General features: G+C 39.0%; 1 protein-coding gene across 1 annotated transcript in view; it reads left to right on the top strand.

The window, feature by feature from the left end:
* Positions 1 to 3,994: 3,994 nt before the first annotated feature.
* The window catches only part of RNF11 (ring finger protein 11), a 39,428-nt gene continuing 20,794 nt past the window's right edge, over positions 3,995 to 22,628 (top strand). The window contains exon 1 of the mRNA XM_028106844.2: positions 3,995 to 4,359. Within this exon, the coding sequence (XP_027962645.1) occupies positions 4,237 to 4,359 (123 nt within the window). The 5' untranslated portion in view covers positions 3,995 to 4,236. The remainder of the gene's footprint in view (positions 4,360 to 22,628) is intronic.

The following is a 22,628-nucleotide window of genomic DNA, read 5'->3' as shown; positions in this document are numbered from 1 at the left end:
TATTTTTTTCCACTGAACTGTACACTTGAAAATGGTTAAGGTGAAGAGTGCCTGCCTGGCTTAGTCAGTTAGGAATCCGATCTTGATCTCAGCTCAGGTCTTGATCTCACGGTTGTGGGTTCAGGCCCACGTTGGGCTCCATGCTGGCTGTGGAGCGTACTTTTTAAAAAAATGGTTAAGGTGGTAAATTTTAGGTTAAGTGTTTTTTTACCACAATAAAAAATTGGAAAAGAAAACCCTGTGCATGGATGTTTATAAGCAGTTTTATTCATAATTGCCAAAACTTGGAAGTAAGTAAAATGTTCTTCATTGTAAACTGTGGGACATTCAGGGAGTGGAATACTATTTAGTGCAAAAAAGAAATGAGTTATCAAGTCATGGACAAACAAGGAAGAACCTTAATGGTATATTACTAAGTGAAAGAAGACAATCTGAAAAGGCTCCATGCTGTATGGTTCCAACTATATGACATTTTGAAAAAGGTAAAACCGTGGCGACAGTAAAGAATCAGTGACTTTTAGGGGCAAGAGAGGGATGATTAGGTGGAGCACAGATTTTTAGGTCAGTGAAACTATTTTGTATGATGCTATAATGGTGGATACACATCATTATAAATTTGTCCAAACCCACAGAATGTACAACAGCAAGAGTGAACCCTAACATAAACAAGGATTTTGTGTATTAGTCATGGGCCATTGTAGGCTCATCAGTTGTAACAAATACACCACTCTGGTGCAGGACGTTGAAATGGGGGAGGCTATGCATGTGTAGGGGCAGGCTGTATATAGTAAATCTTTGTACCTTCTGCTCAATATTGATATGAACCTAAAACTTGTCTACCAAGTAAATCTACGGACTCTATTCTGAATACAAAAGGACAAGTGTGGATTTATGGGCAAGGAACAGGGTGGGATCAGTGGACAAAAAATTACTAAGAGGAAACATCAGGGCTAAGAGGAATTCTGGTTAAACCTCCTTGATAGGATTTTTGCTGAAGGCTGGCTGAGGTTGTCAGATACAAGGGTGGGGTTAAACTGACTCAGATTTTTGCTAAAACTGGAATAAGTAACCCCAGGACAGAACTCAAGTTTAGGGCCTTGAGGACTTTAGAGGAGCCTGACTAGAGTTAGGTCAAGGAGAGTCTTTGTCACTGCAGTAGTCCTGATTATTACTATTTTCGATTTTAAATTATGTTTTGTGATTAGGTCACACTCTGGTCTACAGGGCACTCTCCAAGAGCTCCTTTCTAAAGCTGAATTAGGAAGAAAGATCACTGAATAGCTCCTTTCCCCACATGTGGATGCCAAAGGCATTTAAGATGTCTTCCCCATTCCCTTGTTTTTACATACTGAGAAATACCAGGATGAAAATAGTTGTAGTCCTTTTTCATAGCTAACAATGGCAACTGGTACATGATTCAAATCCTGGCTTTAGCCCTGAATCCGTGTGAATCCATGTTTCTACTCTTGCAAAACGGGAATACCAATATACACCTTTCTGGGCTCTTACATGTATGGCTCAGGCTAATAAAAGTCAGTTATGACTACATATTTAAAATTGTTGTAAAATATTCATATATTACACATATTATATAATACAATAAGAGATCCCATTTATTTTCTATTGTTAACATATGTTCCAACAAAGTGAAATCAAGGACAGCTACATGAAGAAAGTGGTTTTTAAGGAGGGTCTTAAGAGATGGCTGGAATTTAACTGAAGGAAACAGCATGGCAAAAGGTCAAAGGTGGAAAAGCATAGTGAAAATTGAGCGCATAGCAAGTAGTGTGAAGATGGCTGGAGTGTAGGATGCCTGGTTGGAGTTGGAGTCATATGGGACATAAAGATGGGACCAAATGGTGCAAAGCCTTAATGACATGCTAAATTTCTGAACCACAAGTCTATGAAAGCTCTCTGATTACATTTTTCATGGCAGTAGTGTGGAGAATGGGTTCATGGTATAGAAGCAAGGGCTTTATTAAGAAGCCGTTGTAAGAGTTCAGAGGAGACAAGGAAAATGGCAACGGGAGGTCGGGGGAGAGCCAAATGCCTGAAATTTTTCTCCCAGGGAATCCATTTTACTTTTCAAGCTAGAGAATTAAGTAATGATTCTTGAGGATGAATGGAAGATTCTGATACAAACATGGCATAAAGGATCCCATATTTAGTGGGCAATATTAATGGGAAGGAAGCTAAGTCTTGAGGAAGAGAGAATGCAGCAAAAAGCTTATATTTAATATGGGATATGAGTCCATTTAAGAAGTAATTTTGTAGAATAGGGACTCCAGAGTTAGAGTACTCATGCCCATACCAGTTTAACAGAGTCCTACCTCCAAGAATCTTTTCTGATCCTCACCCAAATGGTCTAATCACTCTCCTTAGGACCCTCTAAAAAGCTTTGGAGGGGGGGAGAAGAGGAACTCATCTGTTTACTTGTCTTCCCAGCTGGACTCTGGGCTCCAACAGAGACAAGCCAGATCTGGTAAACCAGTTTCCCTAGGGCCTAGCATAGGGTCTTGTGAGGGGAGAAAAATAATCAGTAAATGGTGAATAAAAGAAAGGGAGTCAAGACCCACTTCTTGTCTTCTGAGAGCATTCTCATCTTTCTTCTTTCCTCCTTCCCACACATTGCTTCTTGGGCTCTTTGTTCATCCAACCAAGAGATACTACTCTACCTTAGGCAATGTGTCAGGCCATGCACAGAGGAGGGACAGATGATTCAGCCTGATTAGGTTGTGACAGAGAAAAGCTCAAGGACCAAGAGCACAGAGAAGGTGACTAACCTGGACTGGAGGGTTAGGGGAAACGAAGATGAGTGTAGGAAGGCCAAGTAGGAATAATGGCTAGCCTGATGAAAGGTAGAAGGTCTGGAGTGAAGGAGAAGTGATCTAGGGTCAGAAAAACAATATGCGTGGGTGGCCTGGTTTGCTCAGTTCCTTCATCGTCTGCCTTGGGCTCAGGTCATGATCTCAGGGTCCTGGGATCGAGCCCCGCATCTGGCTCCCTGCTTAGCGGGAAGCCTGCTTCTCCCTCTCCCACTCCCCCTGCTTGTGTTCCCTCTCTCCCTGTGTCTCTCTCTGTCAAATAAATAAATAAAATCTTAAAAAAAGAAAGAAAAACAATATGTGTAAAGGCCTCAGCCAGTGGGAACAGTCTTCTAAGATAACCAAAAGTACTTTATTTAGACAGCCTGGAGTTTAGAATATTTGAGGAGACAATGTCGCTAATGAAGATTGGGGAAGTAGATTTGTAAACCACTTAAGAATACTTAGTCATAGCAGTCATAACAGTTTTAGGAAGCCATTGAAGGTTTTAAATGGGGGATCAGACTTACATTTTAAAAAAGATTATTCAACTGTACAAATAGTGGATTGGTTCATTAGTGAGCTTGGACTTTATTTTGAAAGGATAAAGGGGAAGAAGCCATTTAACAGTTTAACCAACGGGAGTGACACATTCAGATAAGGGTTTATAAATAGATCACTTGGCAGAAGGCGGTGAGAAGACTGTCACAGTGCGCAGGTAAGAACAGAGACAGCTGGGATGGTGAAGTGGAAGTGGGGAGGCACGGGAGACTAGAGAGAGGTTTCTGAGTCAGGTACCGTGCCAACTGTCAGGGAGAGAAGCACAAACTGACGCAGCCCCAGGAACAGCTGCGGGAGGCGGAGAAGGGGGCGCGGCCGCGCAGCCGGAGCCGCCCACGGCTCCCGGCGCCGGGGGCGGGACCAGAGCACGCACGGCGGCGTGACGCAGGACCGCAGCTGGCCTCGTTCTGGCCGCCGCCGCCGCTTTGAGGCGGAGTAGGATGAGGCCCGCGGCCGCGGCTCCGGCGTCAGCAGGGGCAGCAGCAGCTGAGGCAGCAGCTGAGGCAGCCGCGACGGCCGCGCCCCCCCCCTTCTGACCTGGATTAGGCCCAGCAGCTCCGTGGCCGCCGCCGCCCCGCGGGGGGGCGGGGTGGGGAAGTGCTTCGTCTCCCCGCCCCCCCCCCCCCATTGCCGCCTCGCAAGAGGCAACCGCCGCGACCCCAGCGGAGCCCGCGGCCCAGCCTTGAGCCCCCAAGTCCGGGGGCTGGCATGAGCGGCCCTTCGGCGGCGCCGGGGGGCGGGGGAGCCGCCGCCGCCTGAGCCCCGGCCTGCTGTCCGACCCCACCTCGCTGACCGAGGCTGACCGCGAGCGTGCGAACGACCCCGTCACTGCTTTCTTCCTCCCCCAGATCACACATCCTAGCCCCGGAAGATGGGGAACTGCCTCAAATCCCCCACTTCGGATGACATCTCCCTGCTTCACGAGTCTCAGTCCGACCGGGCTAGTTTTGGCGAGGGGACGGAGCCGGATCAGGAGCCGCCGCCGCCATATCAGGTAGGGGAGGGTGTGTGTTGGGGAGGAGGGGGTGCGAGGAGTAGTGGCAGCTCCTGGCCGAGGTTGAGGGGGCTTCGGGGCTGTCACTGTCCCTGGCCTCGGCAGGGCCTGGCCGCGGGGGCGTCCACCCGCTTAGGGCAGGGACTGAGGGTGACTGCTCCCCACTCCTAGAATAGGGGGGATCCTTCACCTCCCCTCAAGAACGGTGTGTGGATGGTATTCTGTCCTTGAGTTCTGGGATCATATCCCCTTGAGTATGTGATTCTATCTCCTTGGCCAGTGACTGGTGGTTCGCTTGTGGAATTTGGGAATGACATTTTTCTGCCTTTATGTCTGAATCGTGTAGTCTGAGCTGTGCGGTTTGGGGAATGGATTTCCTCATCGCGCCGCCAGCTGGATTATGGGTTCAGGATAGGTGGTTGGCCCCCACCCCATTTATATTGTCATGTATGATCATCCTCTCCTCCCTCCTCTCCCTGTACCCTGTGTGTTTATGTTAATTGGATCTGGTAGGTGTTCATTTCTCCTACATGAGAAAAGATCTTCAAGTGGTGATTTTAGGCCGGCGACATCAAGAGTTAACTTGTTTATATATAAGTATGTATTAATTTTAATCCCTCCTCCTTTTGCTCCACCCCTATGACACACCTTTTAAACGCGCTGATTCAATAAAACTTGAGTATCTTGAACTTTGGAAACGTTTAAACCTGACTTAAATACCTTCTGTTAGTCGTGGTTCTCCCTTTGTATCAAAGACTTGCTCCTAAACAGTTTCATTGCTTTTTGTACAGCAGTCATCAGTCCCATATATGTTTACACAATTAATAAAAAACTAAGACCTCTTGAACTCAAAACAGATATGTAGATGTTATAACCCATAATGTATATAAAAACCTTTCCTCTGTTTTTAAGTTTTCAATGATACTGGTTAAAAACTTTTTTTCCAGAGGGGCTTGGATAGTTAAGTGGCTTAATTTTTTTCCTGAAGGGTGTTTAGTTTTCTAACTGGGCAGTCTCCTTTGTTGTTTCATGTGGTGACATCATTATCTTGTGTTATTCTTTTCTCATTTCTTTGTAAACCAGTGTCTCATCACACCAGAAAAACCTGATCACATATGTTGGTTTTCTGAATAAAACCTTCAGGGTCCTTTCATATATACCAATAAAGTCCAGTCTTACTTGTGGCATATAGAAGCCTCCATGATTTACCTTTTACATTCTGTATTCCAGGCCTACCAAACAACACGAGTTATTTGTGTTCATATCTCTCTGCCTTTGCTCTAGTTGCTCCCTCTGCTAGGATTCCTTCCTCCAAGGTCGGCCAGGTGAACATCTAATCCTCTTTAAGGACTCAGCTCTCCTGTCACCTCTCCCAAGTCTCTATATTCTCCTCCCTCCCTCTGTGAATCCATCACTCAGTTGTTTGTGTACCACTCCCGCCCCCCCACTTCCATAAGCAGCACATGTAACACTTGGGTGTTATGTATGTTTTCATCATTAAGGCATTTCCCTCTTCCCCTAGTGTAAGCTGCTTGCAGTCACCTGTTATGCTGTTATATCCCCAGTATCTGGCTCATAGTAAATACTTGGTAACTTGTGGGATAAGTGAAGACTATAAGCCCTTGAGAACAAGGACTGTGTCCTCAGTGCTTGGTGAAATTACTGGCACTTAAGAAGCACTTAAATGTTGAATGAATTAATGAATTTGAATTCAGTACCATGTGTTGTAAGTTTACACACCTGTTTCTTCCAAAAATTGTCACAGGGAAGTCTTTTCATCTTTCTGAATTTTGAAGCAAGTAAATTGTTTATATTTCACTCTTCATTTCCTTCAAATACTGTAGGACAATATGCCTATTTCAGTTTCATGAGCAAATGTTTTTAGAGGTATGATTTTTATTTCAAAATCTCCTTCCATGCTCCCTAATCCCTTTCCAGGCAAATTGAGTATCTTAATTGCCCTTTTTCTCTTACCCTTATGATAGATAATACAGTGTTAAGGATAACTTCTATAGAATTTTTGGGACTTGTATTTGCTTTTTCCAGGAGGACTAGATGATAATGAGAAGTTTTTTGGTATCATGAAGGGACATTTTTTTGAAACATGTTATTTGTGACAGTGGGAGTTTTTGTGGTTGCCCTTTCCTGAAGTGAATGACCCAGATACTGATATGCAAATTTAGTATCAATTGAAAGAAAACTTTAAAAATGGGAGCATAAAAAGAAAAAGCTTTGTCCCCTCCCAAAGGAAATAAGATTTTTTAGGAATGGTTAATTTAAATGATCTGAGAAATACCAGTCCAAGGGAATGATTTATATTTTCAGTGGACAGAAGTAGCATTTTTTCTTCAAAAATAGTATGTAACTAAATGAGCTACAGGAATAATAGCTTATTTCTTTAAAGAATAGTCTCAGCTGCAATAGGATTTTTAAAAATTTCATAAAGGGAATAGCTGATTATAAAGGAACACACTTAGAATTTTTCTGTAGCAGGTAGCTAAAAGATGTCCTTTGTTTTTGTGTTGCATGACGTACATATATGCCAAGAGCTCTGTATAATAAACTTCTAAGTTCCAGTTATTTCCTGTTAGCAGGATCTGACAGATTATGCCTAAAAAGTAAACACTGAGCCATCATGGCTAAAGTTTATAGGAAGTACCTGTGTTTCGTTAGTATCCTCCTAACTGGTCTCACTGTATTCACCCTTGCCTTCCCTATAGTCTGTTCTTTTTTTTTTTTTTTAAAGATTTATTTATTTATTATTTGACAGAGAGAGACAGCAAGAGAAGGAACACAAGCAGGGGGGAGCGGGAGGGGGAGAAGCAGGCTTCCCGCTGAGCAAGGAGCCCGATGTGGGGCTCGATCCCAGGACCCCGGGATCATGACCTGAGCGGAAGGCAGACACCCAACTGACAGAGCCCCCCAGGCGCCCCTCTATAGTCTGTTCTTAACCCAGCAGTCATTCTGGTAAAACAAATCATGTCACTTGGCTCAACCTTCTGTGGATCTTCATTTCATTCACAGTAAAAGCCAAATTCCTTAGTGCCCCATAAACCCTGCATAATCTATTTACCCCCACACATACCTCTCCTGACGTGTCTCTTACTAACTTTTCCCCTTTCTGGCATCCCTTTAGCCTCTCTGGCCGCCTTGTTCCTAGGATACTCCAGGACCTTTGTCCTGGTTGTTTTTATGCCTGGAGTGCTCTTCCCCAGGTATTACCGTGTCTGACTCCCTTACCTCCAAGTCCACTCAAATGACACCTTTATAAACCCTTTCTGAACACCCTATTTAAAATTACAACCTGCCCTAACACCCTGGAATTCTCCGTTACCCTGTTCTATTTTTTCCCCCATAGCATTTATCACTTTCTAACACACTGTCTTTACTTATGTTTATTGCTTATTATTTGTCTTCTCCCATGAGGGCTAAGCTTGAGGAAAGGAGTTTTTTTTTTTTTAATTGTTGAACAGTACCTGACACACATTAGACACTCAGTTATTGGTTGAATGAATGGATTTCTTTTAAATGAATTAATATATTTGAGGCCAATGCAATTATAATGTCTTGTAAGAACTATGCCTATTCCTAGTGCCTTCTTTCCTTTATCATGGATCATTTTTAAGGAATCCTAAAAATCAAATTTCAGTAATATTAAATACAGGAATTGGTTTAAAATAATTATAAAATTTAGGGTTTCTTTTTTAAACTCTGTATATAGTCTATAACAAAATGTTTATGAGAAAGTACTTGAATCCTTGTCCTTAAAGAAATGGGAGGGAAGAGGTTAGAGCTTTTCTTGAATTATAAGGTAAAAACAAAGAAATTGGGCACACCCTCTACTCTGTCCTTCCTGAAGGTTTAAAAAGAATACAAAGGAAATCTGCCCATCAAGGGCAATCTTAGAAGGGTTGTGAGAGGGAAGACAAACCATGAAAGGCTGGAGGATGAGTCCATAAGAGGAAAGGCCAACTGGTAGCCCAGTGCTGAAAGAAATATGTGAACAGGTTGAACTACCTGAGTGGGGTACTGTCACTCTAAGACCCCCCCTCCCCCATTTGTTGTATGCTAATTCAAGAGTAGCACTTTGTTGAAAAGAGTTTAATATTCATTGAACAACAACAAAAGCCACTTTACAGTATTTCTGTGTGCTGTGTATATATTTATATACATGCAAAGATTGGTATCTCGGTTTTGCAGTAATTATATAGTTTGAGATTTACTGATCTCTTCCTCCTGTCCTGTACTTTGACTTTGTGATTAATTCATTTGGGATTTTAAAATCGAGAAAATAAGTTGTTAATACTGCAGTGAGTCCAAGTGTAGCTCTGGTTTTGGAGTCAGATGGATCTGAGTTCAAATTCTGGTTGTCACTTACATGAAAAATACGAAGAGAGTTATCAGATGATAGATGTGTTTTGAGGAACTTCTTTGATGAATAACAAAACATTTTGGGTATTTCAAATTGTGACTGAATAAAGCTTCAAGATACTTTAAAAAAAACTCATTTTCCTATAGAACTCATTAAAAATAATCCTCCTTTAAGTCTAGAATAAAATAAAATACTTATTTTTAACTATTTAAAGCTGTAATAATACCTTGTTTTTCTGATAGCAATATGAAAAATTGAAGATTTTTTTAATGTATTACATTTTCTCTACTTTTTTATTGGAAATTACTTAAATCTGTATTTTGCATATCTTCATCTTATTAAATTATTTAACTTAAAAGTTTCCTTTGTGTGAAATTTTATCCCTCCCCTCTTAAAGTTCTGTCTTTTCATTAAGGTGCAGATCAGGTCCAACCTCTTTAATAAAGCCTTCCCTGACCATTTTAATTTTTGTTTGTAATATTTATCTGGAAATCATATATTGCATGATTATTTAGCTTTTAGTGCTTTAACAATGATTTTTCCAGATTACAATTTCTTTAAAAATAAGAATGATGTGGGGGCCCTGGGGTGCCTCAGTCACTTGAGCATCCAACTCTTGTTTTCTGCAGAGGTCATGATCTCAGGATCATGAGATCGAGCCCCACTACAGGCTTGGTGGGGAGTCTACTTGAGATTCTCCCCCACTCTTGTGTGTGTGTGTGTGTGTATACTTTCTCATAAATAAATAAATGGATCTTTTTTAAAAAATGAGAATGATGTGTTAAGATTTTAAAAAATATCTCAGTTGAGTGTAATGGCATCCTACACATTGTAGATCCTAGTGCCTAACTTAGAACTGTGCCTTCTCCCTCCTATACTGTTAACACCATGATTGAGGTCCTCATTACTTCTCCTGGTAACCTAATTGATGTCGCCTCTCTTTCCCGTTCATTTCATTCCTCAATGCTAGATAAATCTCTCTGGATCAGATCCCTTGCCTCTTAATGCTTAATGATTCTTCATGACTTATTACTGAAGATCTCTGTATTAGCAGTCAGTCATGATCTGGCTCTTTATATACTTTTCCAGCTTTCTGTAATCTTTTTTTTTTTTTTAAGATTTTATTTATTTGACAGAGAGAGACAGCGAGGGAGGGAACACAAGCCGGGGGAGTGGGAGAGGGAGAAGCAGGCTTCCCGCTGAGCAGGGAGCCCAATGTGGGGCTCTATCCCAGGACCCTGGGATCATGACCTGAGCCGAAGGCAGACCCTTAATGACTGAGCCACCCAGGCGCCCAGCTTTTTGTAGTCTTGTATACAACTTATACTCTGGTCAAATTGAACAGTTTGCTATATTCTATATATGCCTTTGCTATATTCTATATATGCCTTCTGCTCTCGGCCTCTGCCGTTGCTCTTCTGTTCCCATTGCCCAGAATTCTCTTCCCTTAATTGTTCCTGGTATAAGTTCAGAGTTTCAAGATCCAGCTTATATGCCATGAATCTATTTCTGATTTTCCCCAATTTGAATAACATCTTAATATGAACTCCTTTAGCACTTTGTTTACCGTTCTTAGGACACTTTACCCTTCCTTGATTTTAATTATTTATAACAATGTCATATCTCCTCTGCTAGACTCCAACTCTGATGATTCAGCTCAGTAGTTTGCTAGAACTATTTTCACATAGCAGGCACTCAGATACTTGAATAAATGTGAGAATCAGTTAATTGCATTTTTCTGTAAGAGTGTGAGATTTTATGGTTCTTGCTTCTATATAAATTGTCCCAGAATCCTGTGCTTTGGCCTGTGTACCATAAAGGATTCTGCTATTTTTCTCTCCCACATTATTTTCTGACTATTCATTTTTGTTCTGTTACTTATTTATAAAGTATGTGAGCTTTTTCATTTGAGTTTGGTTTGTGTTCTGTAGTTCGGCTTGCCTTTTTTTTTTTTTTAAGATATTTGCTTATTTGTCACCATTGTTGCAGGGGTTATTTATACCCAGAACCCATTCTGGATGTCCTTTAATTAAGGCTGATTCTTTGCCATTAAGAATGTATGTACCTTTAAGAGTAGGACAGTCTGTCAGTGTTTAATTCTAGAGCTAATTATAGGGTAACTTGAGAAGATAGGGGTAATGAGTTACTTGGTGCATAAGATCTGAGAAGTTGACTTCCTTAAAATATTTTTTAGTTAGTACTTTCTAGAAATCTCCATATTTTATAAAATTTCGATTAAAATCTTAATACTTTAGGTAGAATGAAATTCTTTTAAAGATCTTAATCTTATTTGGCTTCTAAATAGAAAAACTGTCACCGAATGACTAGTATAGGTTCTCCCTGACATTTTTCTTCAACTTGTGCCACTTTCTCTCTTTTGTCTTCTGTCTTTACTGTGCCTTAGCCAAGTTAAATTCTATAAATGAGGAGGGGAATGAAAGGAAGATAATTGTAAGTACAATTAAAATTACAGGTTATATTTGTCATCTTGCCTGGAGCCATTTCTGAATATAATTATTTTCTATGTATAATCTTCCTTCAAGCAAAGAGTTAGGGATGATGTACTTCTGTCCTGTATTCAAATAGGTTATTAAAAAATAGGCTGTAACAAATTTATAGAAGTTGATTCCTTAACCAGTAACTTTTAATACTGATTATAATAAATATGATAGTAATATGCTCAGAATTCAGGATTTTTGCAGTTGTGATATAAATGAAGTGGTGGAGATACCAAGGACTTTAAGAGTGGAAATGTGAGTCAAAGATATAAGGAAAAGCTGGCTAATAGACAGCCAGAGTGTGTGCTTTTAATGGCAAAAGAGATTGCTGCGTGGAATTGAAAAAGTAAAGTGATTAGGGAGAACTAAATATATTCGGCTCTTGGATAATCTGCCTGACCTTTTGATTTTGATATTCAATTTGGCTTTATGGTATGTTTTTGAAGTCTTCGAAGAGTTCCTTATTTTAACTGATCAAGAATACTTTTGAGTTCAGTTGAATATGAATGCACATATACCTATCTTTTAATTAAATAGCCAACCTGGAGTGTGTTCCCAAAGGCCAGTTGAGTAATTATCTTGTTACTTAATTTAAAGAGCATACAGTAAATTAACTAAGGGATATGAAAAGTATGGGAATGAAGAAAGCAATCTTCCAGATATATTTGTTTCTTAATTTATTGAAAATTTTCTGAATTCTTATGAAACTGAATGGCTTTAAGAAGAATGAGACTTTTATAACTGATACAACTAGTTAAAATTACATGTAATTTTGTATAACAGTGTAATTCTTATTTGTGGTGAAAAAAGTTTATCATAAACTGAGTAAGTAAGGCTTTAAGAATAGAAACGAGGACGCTCCATAACCAGTTATGGCCTATTTCCAACCCCCAGAGTCTCTCCCATACATCCTCCAACAGTCAGTACCCCTTCCCCAAATATAACCACTATTCTGACCTTGTCACCATATATTTGTTTTGCCTTGTTTTGAACTTGAATAGTTTGTTCAACATTGTGAGATTCATTTATGTTATATTTATGTAGCAGTAGTTTTTCATTGCTATACAGTATTCAATTGTATAAATACATTTTTACGTATTTTTTTCCAATCCATTCTACTGTTGATGTATATTTGGGTTCTGTTAGCTTTTGGCCATATAAATCTGCTGTGACCTTTTTATGTACATAATATACATACTAATTTTGGGTACATAGTTTTTCCTGTAACATTTTATTACAGAAATTATCAAAAATAGAAACTGACAGAATTGTATGAACACCCATATTCCTACAAATTAGATTCCATACATTTTGCTGTATTTGTTTTGATACCTTTTCAGTCCATCTTATTTGTTGATGTATTTCAAAATAAATTGATAAATAGTTTTACAAAGTGGTTCCATCAACTTATATTCCTATCAGCTATGTATGAGAATTCTATTTGCTCTACATCCATACAACACCTGGTATTACCAGTCTATTTTATTTTAGACATTTTGATAAGTGTGTAGAAGTCTTTCATTGTGGTTTTAACTTGCATTTCCCCCATGAGGAATGCATACCAATGTGCATACTACTATGTGGTCTTTTGTGATTGGTCTCTTTAACTTAGCATAATGTTTTCAGGATTCATCTGTGTTGTAGCATGTATTAAGACTTCATTCCTTTTTCTTGTGAAATATTCCATTGTATGACTCTACCACATTTTGTTTAGCTATTGTTCAGTTAATGAACTTTTGGGTTTCTGCTTTTTGGCTGTTAGAATGCTGCTATGAACATTTGTGTACAAGTTTTTATATGGATGTGTTTTCATTTCTCTTTGTTCTACACCTACCAGTGGAATTGCTGTGTCATGTAATTCCATGCTTAACCTTTTGAGGAACTACCAAACCATTTCCAAAGCACTTACACCATTTTACACTTCCACCAGCGGTGCATAAGAGTTGCAATTTCTGCACATTGTTGCCAAAACTTACTGTCTTATTATAGCCATCTTAGTGACTATAACGTGGTATCTCATTATGGTTTCGATTGCATATCCCTAAAGACTAATAATGTTGAGCATCTTTTCATGTGCTTGGCCATTTGTATATCTTCTTTGGAGAGGTATCTATTCAAATCCTTTACCTATTTTTAATTGGGTTGTCTTCATTATTGAGTTGCAAGAGTTCTTTATATATTCTAGTCCCTTGTAAGATATGACTTGCAAAAGTTTTCTCCCCTTTTGTGGGTTTTTTTCCACTGTTTCAGTGGTATTATTTGAAGCACAAAAGTTATTTTATGAAGTCAATTTTTTTCTTTTGTCATTTGAGTTTTTGATGTTGTGTCTAAAAGTTTTACCTGACCCACAGTCACAAAGATTTACTCTTGTGTTTTATTTCTGGTTCTCACATTTTACGTACAGATCCATTTTGAGTTAATTTTTATGTAAGGAAGGCCCAAATTTATTCTTTTGCAAGTGACTATGCTATTGCTACAGCACCATTTGTTGAAAAGAGTATTTTTCCTCCATTGTCTTGGCATTCCTGCCCCAAATCAATCATCCATAAGTGCAAGGATTTATTTCTGGACTCTTCAGTTATGTCCATTGATTTTTTTTTTAAGAGGTTTTATTCATTTTATTTGTCAGACCACGAGAGAGGGAACACAAGCAGGGGGAGTGGGGCTCCCCGCTGAGCAGGGAGCCTGATGCGGGGCTCTATCCCAGGACCCTGGGATCATGACCTGAGCCGAAGGCAGATGCTTAATGACTGAGCCACCCAGGCACCCCTGTTCCATTGATTTTTATGTCTATCCTTAATGCTAGTACTACACTAATTCTGTAATAAGTTTTGAAATCAGAAGTGTGAATTTTCCAACTTTGTTCTTACTCAACATTGTTTTGGCTATTCATAGTCCCTTTTAATTCCACATGAATTTTAGGATCAGCTGTCAATTTCTGTAAATAAGCCAGCTGGGATTTTGATGTGACCACTTGAACCTTTTTTGTTTAAATGAACCTACATTGAAACATCATTATCATCCAAAGTCCATAGTTTTTATTAGGGTTCACTCTTTGTGTATACTCCGAGTTTGAATAAAGGTATAATGAGATAGATCCACCATTATAGCATTCAGAATAGTTTCCCTGGCCTAAAAATCCTCTGTGCTTTACCTGTTCATCCCTCCCTCCTCCTAACCCCTGGCAACTACTGATCCTTTTACTGTCACCAGAGGTTTGCCTTTTCCAGAATGTCATATGGTTGGGATCCTACAGCATGGGGTCTTTCGTTTAGTAATATGCAATTAAGGTTCCTCCATGTCTACCCATGGTGTGATAGCTCATTTCTTTTTGGCACTGAATAGTAATCTATTGTCTTGATATACCGCAGTTTATCCTTTCACCTACTAAAGGACATCTTGGTTGCTTCCAAATTTGGGCACTTATGAATAAAGCTGCCCTAAACATCCATGTGTAGGTTTTTGGGTGGACATAAGTTTTCACCTCCTTTAGGTAAATACCATGGAACACAATTGCTGGATCGTATGTTATAAGAGTTTGTTTAGTTTTGTAGGAAACTGCCAAACTGTCTTATAGTGGCTGTGCCACATTATATTCCCACCAGCGATAAGATTTCCTGTTGCTCCACATTTGATATTGTCAGTGTTTTGGATTTTCCCATTTTAATAGGTGTATAGTGATCTGTTTCATTGGTTTTAATTTGCAGTTCGTAGTGCTTCTCAGTGTCAACCCCCTCACCCTTAGTGGGACAGGATGGCAAGAGGGAGATGAGGTTGCATATTTCCCTTCCTCCATGTGGTAGGCTAAAGCCGGTTGGATTTGAGTATTTCCATTTGTTCAGATAGGTTAGGCTCTGATAAAACCTCTGCAGGTTGGCTCTGGCAAAGGTTTCTCCTGAGTGCAGGCCTCCTTTTCCCTACCCCTGTTAAAAACATGAGGGGATTTTTCTCTTGATATTTACTATGAGGACCTGGTAGAGTTCTTGAAGATAGAGTCTTAACTCAGACTTGTCTGAGCTAAACCTCCAGCAGTCTTATCAGTTACAGTTCAGGTTTTCCTACCCCAGCACTGGTTCTGCTCATGGGTTTCTGCTTCGGTAAGTTTTGATTTTCTGTATCCACTTGTCTCTTTCTCCCAGTTTTTGGGTCAGCAGTTTCCCCTGTGACATCACTTCTGTGACAGATAAAAAGAAGAGTTGTTCATTTTTGTTTGTTCAATTTTTTTTTTTTTGGTGGTTGTTAGAGTGGAGTGGCAGTTTGTAAGCTCCTTCCATGCCAGACCAGAAACTAGAAATTCTTAATTTTCATAATAATTCTATGGAAGTGAATATTATTCTATCTTTTAGATGAAGAAGGAGCCTTAACAGCAGAGCCAGGCAGCTGTGAGATTTGAGTTTTAGACAGTAGAGGTAATTTGTACAGCATGGCAAAGGACTAGTGGAAGAACGAAACTGTAGTAACACCAGATTTGGCTCAAAGGCAAATCATGGGAACATGGGAGTCCATTTCTAGTAAAGTTAATCTGTTGGGAGAATGGGATATTGGAATGAAGTGGCTTTAACAGTGATAATTGAAGTAATGAGACTCCTTTATAATGAAGTGAGTCTTCTAAAAATATTTCGTAAATCATGTAAAGGTAGGTTTCATATAGCACAACAGTGTTCTTCTAAATTGACAAAAATACCTCTGTGCTTAATATCTATTTTGTCATTAGAGGATAAGCAGCCCTGCCAACTCAGTGCAATATTCAAGGTAGCAAAGTGTGTTTTGGTATTTACATGTCTTTTCTGTCAACTGGTAATTCCCCTTCCTGTCTAACCTTTCTCAACCAAATCAATATAAGAAATGGCATATTCATCATCAGTTGGTATTAAGGCACTCCTGTCTATTAGTTGAGGCTAATTGCAGTATTGTGAGGATGTGTTTTATTTAGTGTTATTTCCACTAGTCATTTGTATTCTGGTTTTTATTGTGGTATTTTTTAAATGTGGAAGTAATAGAAGTAGATTTGGAGCAAAGTGGGCTCTGAAGCTTTGGGAACTAAGTAGTCCATTCAGGGTACTGGAGGAGCAAGGAGGTCCAGAAAACAGGTCTCTAAAATAAAGTAAAAAAAGAGATGGAGTAGTAAAATCACACAGGGGACTGTAGTGGATCCAGTGTAGAAAGTATAATTGCAATTAGATTTAAGTGATATTGACCAGTTCAAACAGGGATTTATTTTGGATAAGTTTGGGGTAGAAAACTTTCTAAAATACGTTATACATTTTTAGCATTTTTGTCAACATTTTTTTGTTCCAGTATACTTACCAGAGGTAGTAACAGTCTCTTACTGAGACTAACTCTCACCTGGGTCCTTTTTCATCAAACTTCACAACCCTCCCTTTGCATTGTCACTTCTTCCCCACAAATCACTGAAATACTGACTTCGAGCAGACTTTCATTTTATTGATTCAAAATTATTAGATTAGTTTATTATACTCTGGAAATAATAGAGGGTTATCTCCAGAGTCTGGAATTATGTAGAACTATTTGTTATTGGGTGAAGCCTGATCTAATTTTAATTCTTGCACCTGCTTTTTATCATTTCCCCCCTCATTTTCTTTTCCCACTGTCAGATGGTTCTTTATCTGCTGTTAATGCATCTGCCCTTGCTGTGCCTCTCATTCTGCATATTGGAAAACCAGATAATCAAGCTTGTCATATTTCCTAGCAGCTGCCAATAGAAAGATCCCAAATGCAGTACCTCTGACTAAAGCAGCATTTTTATTTGTGAATAAAGTATTTTGGAATTTGTATACATGGTACCTTTTTTTAAAAAAAAAATTATTTTTAAAATTCCCTTGGCTTAAATTTGCTTAAGTCAGTTAATTTTAGCATGAATTCCACATGCATATGAGAGTAGAAAAACTGAAAAAAAGAAGAAACCTTAAAGATTGAGGTAAGCTTATCAGTGTTTCCTTTTTCACATATGCCTCTCCCTCTCCTCCCCAACTGTCTTTCATTCATTATCTGGAATTTTCTCTCCCTAGATTGTATTTCTCAAAATGCTTTTTATTTATCCCTCAAAACATGCTTTAATTAGCTATGACTTTTTATAAGCTCTAAATTCTTAAGCTCAGTGTAATCTTTGATGAATACCCTTTGGTCCCACAGATCCCTGTAGATCATGGGTAGAACTAACTACATTTTAAGATAACTGATTTCCTTGGTAATTTTATATATGTATTCAAAAACACCATCTGAGAAGTGGTCCACAACTTTCACCAGATTGCCAAAGGTTTCTGTGCCACAAAGATGGTTAAAAATCCCTGGAGGCAGTCTCTAGTTGCAGGTCATGAGCTCATATCACTGCTGCCAGAAACCACAAAGCCTTTGGGGTTTGAGCCACAGAGTTCTGATAGGTGTGTGGTACAGGAATTCGGTTAAATTTTCTTTTTGCAACACTATTCGGTAAATTGTCAGACCTCATTTATGAAATGAAATTCTCAAATCTATTAAATTAACTTGAAGTATAATTTCTTAAGTCATAGATGAGAAATTTTAATATCACGAGGAAAATGACAGCATTATAATTTCAAAAAATTGCTAAGAATATAGGCTTTCAAACATTTCTTGGCGCCTCAATAAAAAGTACATTTTATACCATGTTTCTGTTTATAAAAACAGAAACAAATTTCATAAAGCAGTGTTGCCCTTGCATATATTCTGTATATTTTAATTCATTTTCTAAAAAGTCCTTTGATCTTTAAAACTGATTTTATAACTCACAGTAGATTATGACTGTTTAGAAAACATTCCAAGATGTAAAGCCAAAAAGATAAGATTGTGAAATACATTAAAATATTTTGTATGTCCAGCATCTCAAACAAGATCTCTTAGGAATTCAAACATGGTCTGTAAAGCAGCATTTTAGAGAAGTGGGTACACATTTGCACCCTGGGTGTAGTCATTAAGCTGACTGGTGCCGGGTCCATTACATTTATTATCTTAAGGATTAGGGACTTTATCCTAAAGCAGTGGAAAGCTAGCCACTAAAGGATTTTAAATGGAGTTATGGGTGAGATGATTATGTAAATTAGACTCGCATTTGAAAGATCTCTCTAAGAGCAAATAGGAAGGGGATAGTAGACAAGGGAAGACTAGTTAGGAAGCCCCTGTATTAGCTGATACTGTTGGGTAGGGTGTTGGCAATAGAGATGAAGAGTTATGAATGAATAGTGTTGATATTTAAGAAAAGCAATTTAGTAATGGATTATATGAAAAGAATGTATCCAGGATATTAGGATATAAAAAGAGCAAGAACAGGATGTATTGGGAGAAGACTGGTTGGGGTATAGAAATAGGGCAATAATGGAATGTGGAATTGAAAGTGGATGAGTTTGTTTTAGTGAGAAGGAATTGATCATATTTATAAGCTGATGGGAAGGATCTAGTGAGAAAAGGTTGAATAGGGAAAGCAGCAAAAACCCACAGTGTAAATTTTCTGAGAAGATGGAAGCAGATAGAATCCACATAAAGATAGAAGAATTGGCCTACATAAAAGAAAACAATTATGATTTTATGATTAAAATATATGATTATGGGGCACCTGGGTGACTTAGTCATTAAGCGTCTGCCTTCAGCTCAGGTCATGATCCCAGGATCCTGGGATCGAGCCCCGCATTAGGCTCCCTGCTCCACGGGAAGCCTGCTTCTCCCTCTCCCACTCCCCCTGCTTGTATTCCCTCTCTTGCTGTGTCTCTCTCTGTCAAATAAATAAAATCTTTTTTTAAAAAAATAAATGAAAAATATGATTATAACTAAAATTATGTTTAAATAAGTGATCCATTCATGTAGTCAAATTCTGTTAGAGTATAGATGAAAACATCTTATTTCTGTTTTGTAGCCACTCAGTTCCATATCCCATAGGCACCTTGTTTTTTGTGGATCCAAGAGATTTTATACACGTGCAAGCAAATACAGAAAGGGGTCCTTGCTGACCCCTTTACACAAAAAGCCCACTACACACACAATTCTGCACCTTACTTTTTTTCATCTCTGTCAGTATATGAAAAGCTTTATTCTTCCTTAGGGCTGAATTACTTGTATGTAATATATTTAACCAGTTCCCTATTTGATGGACATTTAGGTGGTTGTTCTACTTTTGATAGCACCTCTATTTTAATAAGATGGAAAGATTAACTGGAGATAGGTACACACATGGGCAGGGGTGTAAGTTTGACTCTGGGACATCTAAGGGGCCTAAATTGATTTGAGTGCAGAATGAGGTGCTCTGTTTTGGGACCAGCAAATAGAAATGGAATATTTAGGGTTAAAGAGCTGATGAGTGGAGATTTGTATTTGGTCAAATGAGCAGGAATTCATTTAGGGAAATCTGATCTGGTCTTGGAGGTGAAGAGTCACTGGACTAGAGTTAGAGACAACAGCCAGGAAAATTCCTGAAACTACATGTTTTGTCAGTTGAAAAGTCACTTTCAGAAGTTACCTTTTAATAGAGAATTAGAACTACTTTTGGTAGCTTCAAATGGGACCTCTCCATTCAACGTTAAATGGATCTAGCCCATCTAGAGGGCAAGAACTGTTTTGGGTTTAGAAACTGTAAGACATTACTGCGTAATTTGCAAAGCATTTCAGTTTTCTGTTTTTCAGTTCTAGACCTGTAATTTTATTCTAAAATAGAAACCTTGATTAAGCCTAAGTTATTTGTTTGCAAAGTGAGTGAAGACACCTTCAAAGTGGTTATAATTTTTTCAGCAACTTCAAGGTATCTGTGATGTCACTCACACTGGATACCAAGTATAAGATAAAAACATGAAACAGGAGACACCTGGGTGGCTCAGTCGGTTGGGCGTCTGCCTTTGGCTCAGGTCATGATCTCAGCATCCTGGGATAGAGTCCTGCGTTGGGCTCCCTGCTCAGGGAGGAGCCTGCTTCGCCCTCTGCCTGCCGCTCCCCCTGCTTGTGAGCTCTCTCTCTCTCTCTCTCTGACAAATAAATAAAATCTTAAAAAAAAAAATGAAACAGTACAAAGTCATAGGTATGGTGCCCGAGGAGGGTTGAAGTGGGGGAGGGAACTTGGTTAGTTGTTTGAGAGGGCTTCCTGAGTGTTAAGTTCTCAAATCAAGAATTCCCTTAACCCCATTATTTGAATTTTTCCCTCATATTCCTTCAAATGGTTTTTCTCTTTCTGTGGCAACCATCTTAAGTCCGTGTGTTTCTTAATCCTTTCTTTAATAACTCTTGAGAAACTGTAAGCTACAAATCCTCTGTAGAAAGGTGCACAGAATTTTGCATGCACTTTCAAGGAATGTATTTACTCCCTGAAGCCCTGGACCTCAGATGAACAACCTCTGGTAAGTTATATCAAACTTCTGTTCTACCTTCTTTCATTGCCATCTTCAATATATCTTGTCTACCACTGTCAAAATATAGCCTTTAGGTTCTACATCTTGCTTGATTCCTCAGTGTCTGCAATTTAATATAAAGGCCAAATATTTAAGAACATTTTCCTCTGCTTTTGGAGATTTGAATGGATGCGACAGGGTCACACAGCTCTTTTCTAACACCAGACTGAACCAAATTTTCCTGACTTCTGACACACAGCATATGTATGTACCTATCTCTCAGTTAATCTTTTGTTAAAATAGAGGTGCTATCAAAAGTACAAGTCATTGGATTTCATTACATAATTCTAAATCAAGAGTGGTTTATGAACTTTAAAAATATTTTGAAGTTTGTTAACCATCCTTGTTTTATAGTTTTATACTTTAAGTGTAAAAAACAAAGTTAATTTCCACTGATTTGTATACCTTTGCATCCCAAGATGCATTGTTGAAACCAAATGTTGTTTAGGTAATATTCATACCCTACATGCAAGGAACTCTCAAATATATATATTTGACTGATTCACTATATCTTACTATAATGGAGTTAATACATGCTACAACACAGATGAACCTTGAATACATTATGCTAAGTGAAAGAAGCCAGACACAAAAAGGTCATATAGTCTGTGATTCCATTTATAAGATATATACAGAGTAGTCAGGTCCATAGAAGCAGACGGTGGCCCTATGGTTGGAGAAGGGGGAATGGGTAGTACTACCTAATGGGTACAGAGTTTTATTTGGAGTGATTACAGTATTTTTGAAGTAGAGAGTTAGTGGATGCACAAGTGTTAATGTACTAAAGGTCACAGAATTGTTTTGTTTTTTAAGATTTTATTTATTTATTTGATAGAGACACAGAGAGGGAACACAAGCAGGGGGAGTGGGAGAGGGAGAAGCAGGCTTCCCGCGGAGCGGGGAGCCCGATGCGGGGCTCGATCCCAGGACCCTGGGATCATGACCTGAGCCGAAGGCAGACTATTAATGATTGAGCCACCCAGGTGCCCCGAATTATTCTCTTTAAATTGGTTAATTTTATGTTACGTGAATTAACCTCCATTTTTAAAAAGTAGAATTAGACTCCACTGTGTACACGTCATATTCTTAGCAGAATTAAATACACATTGCGAGCTATCTCTATTTTTTTTCAGCTTAAAAATTGGATTTTTATAAATTTTTTAAAAAATTTATTTAAATAATCCCTACACCCAGTGCGGGGCTTTGAACTCATGACTCTGAGATCGAGTTGCATGCTCCCCTGACTGAACCAGCTAGGCGCCTCTGTATTTTTTTTATTTATTATTTATTTAAATTTAAGTTCAGTTAATTAACATATAATGTATTATTGGTTTACAGAGGTACTGTGATTCATCAGTCTTACACAATTTACAGCGCTCACCATAGCACATACCCTCCCCAATGTCCATCACCCAGCCACCCCATCCCTCCCACCCCCCACCACTCCAGCAACCCTGTTGGTTTCCTGAGATTAAGAGTCTCTTATGGTTTGTCTCCTCTCTGGTTTCGTCTTGTTTCATTTTTCCCTCCCTTCCCCTATGATCCTCTGTCTTTTTCTCAAATCCCTCATGTCAGTGAGATCATATAATTTTCTCTGACTTATTTCGCTTAGCATAGTACCCTCTAGATCTATCCACGTCATTGCAAATGGCAAGATTTCATTTTTTTGATGGCTGCATAATATTCCATTGTACACACACACACACACACACACACACACACACACATATACCACATCTTTATCCATTCATCAGTCGATGGACATCTGGGCTCTTTCCATAGTTTGGCTGTTGTGGATATTGCTGCTATAAACATTGGGGTGCACATGCCCATTCGGATCACTACATTTGTATCTTTGGGGTAAATCCTCAGTAGTGCAATTGCTGGGTCATAGGGTAGTTCTATTTTCAACTTTTTGAGGAACCTGCATACTGTTTTCCAGAGTGCCTACACCAGCTTGCATTCCCACCAGCAGTGTAAGAGGGTTCCCCTTTC

The sequence above is a fragment of the Eumetopias jubatus genome, unplaced genomic scaffold, assembly GCF_037043125.1.
Source record: "Eumetopias jubatus isolate StellerSeaLion01/CBP00866 unplaced genomic scaffold, mEumJub1_p1.0 scaffold_4, whole genome shotgun sequence".
Classification (NCBI taxonomy): domain Eukaryota; kingdom Metazoa; phylum Chordata; class Mammalia; order Carnivora; family Otariidae; genus Eumetopias; species Eumetopias jubatus.
This window is presented reverse-complemented; position numbering and strand designations above follow the sequence as displayed.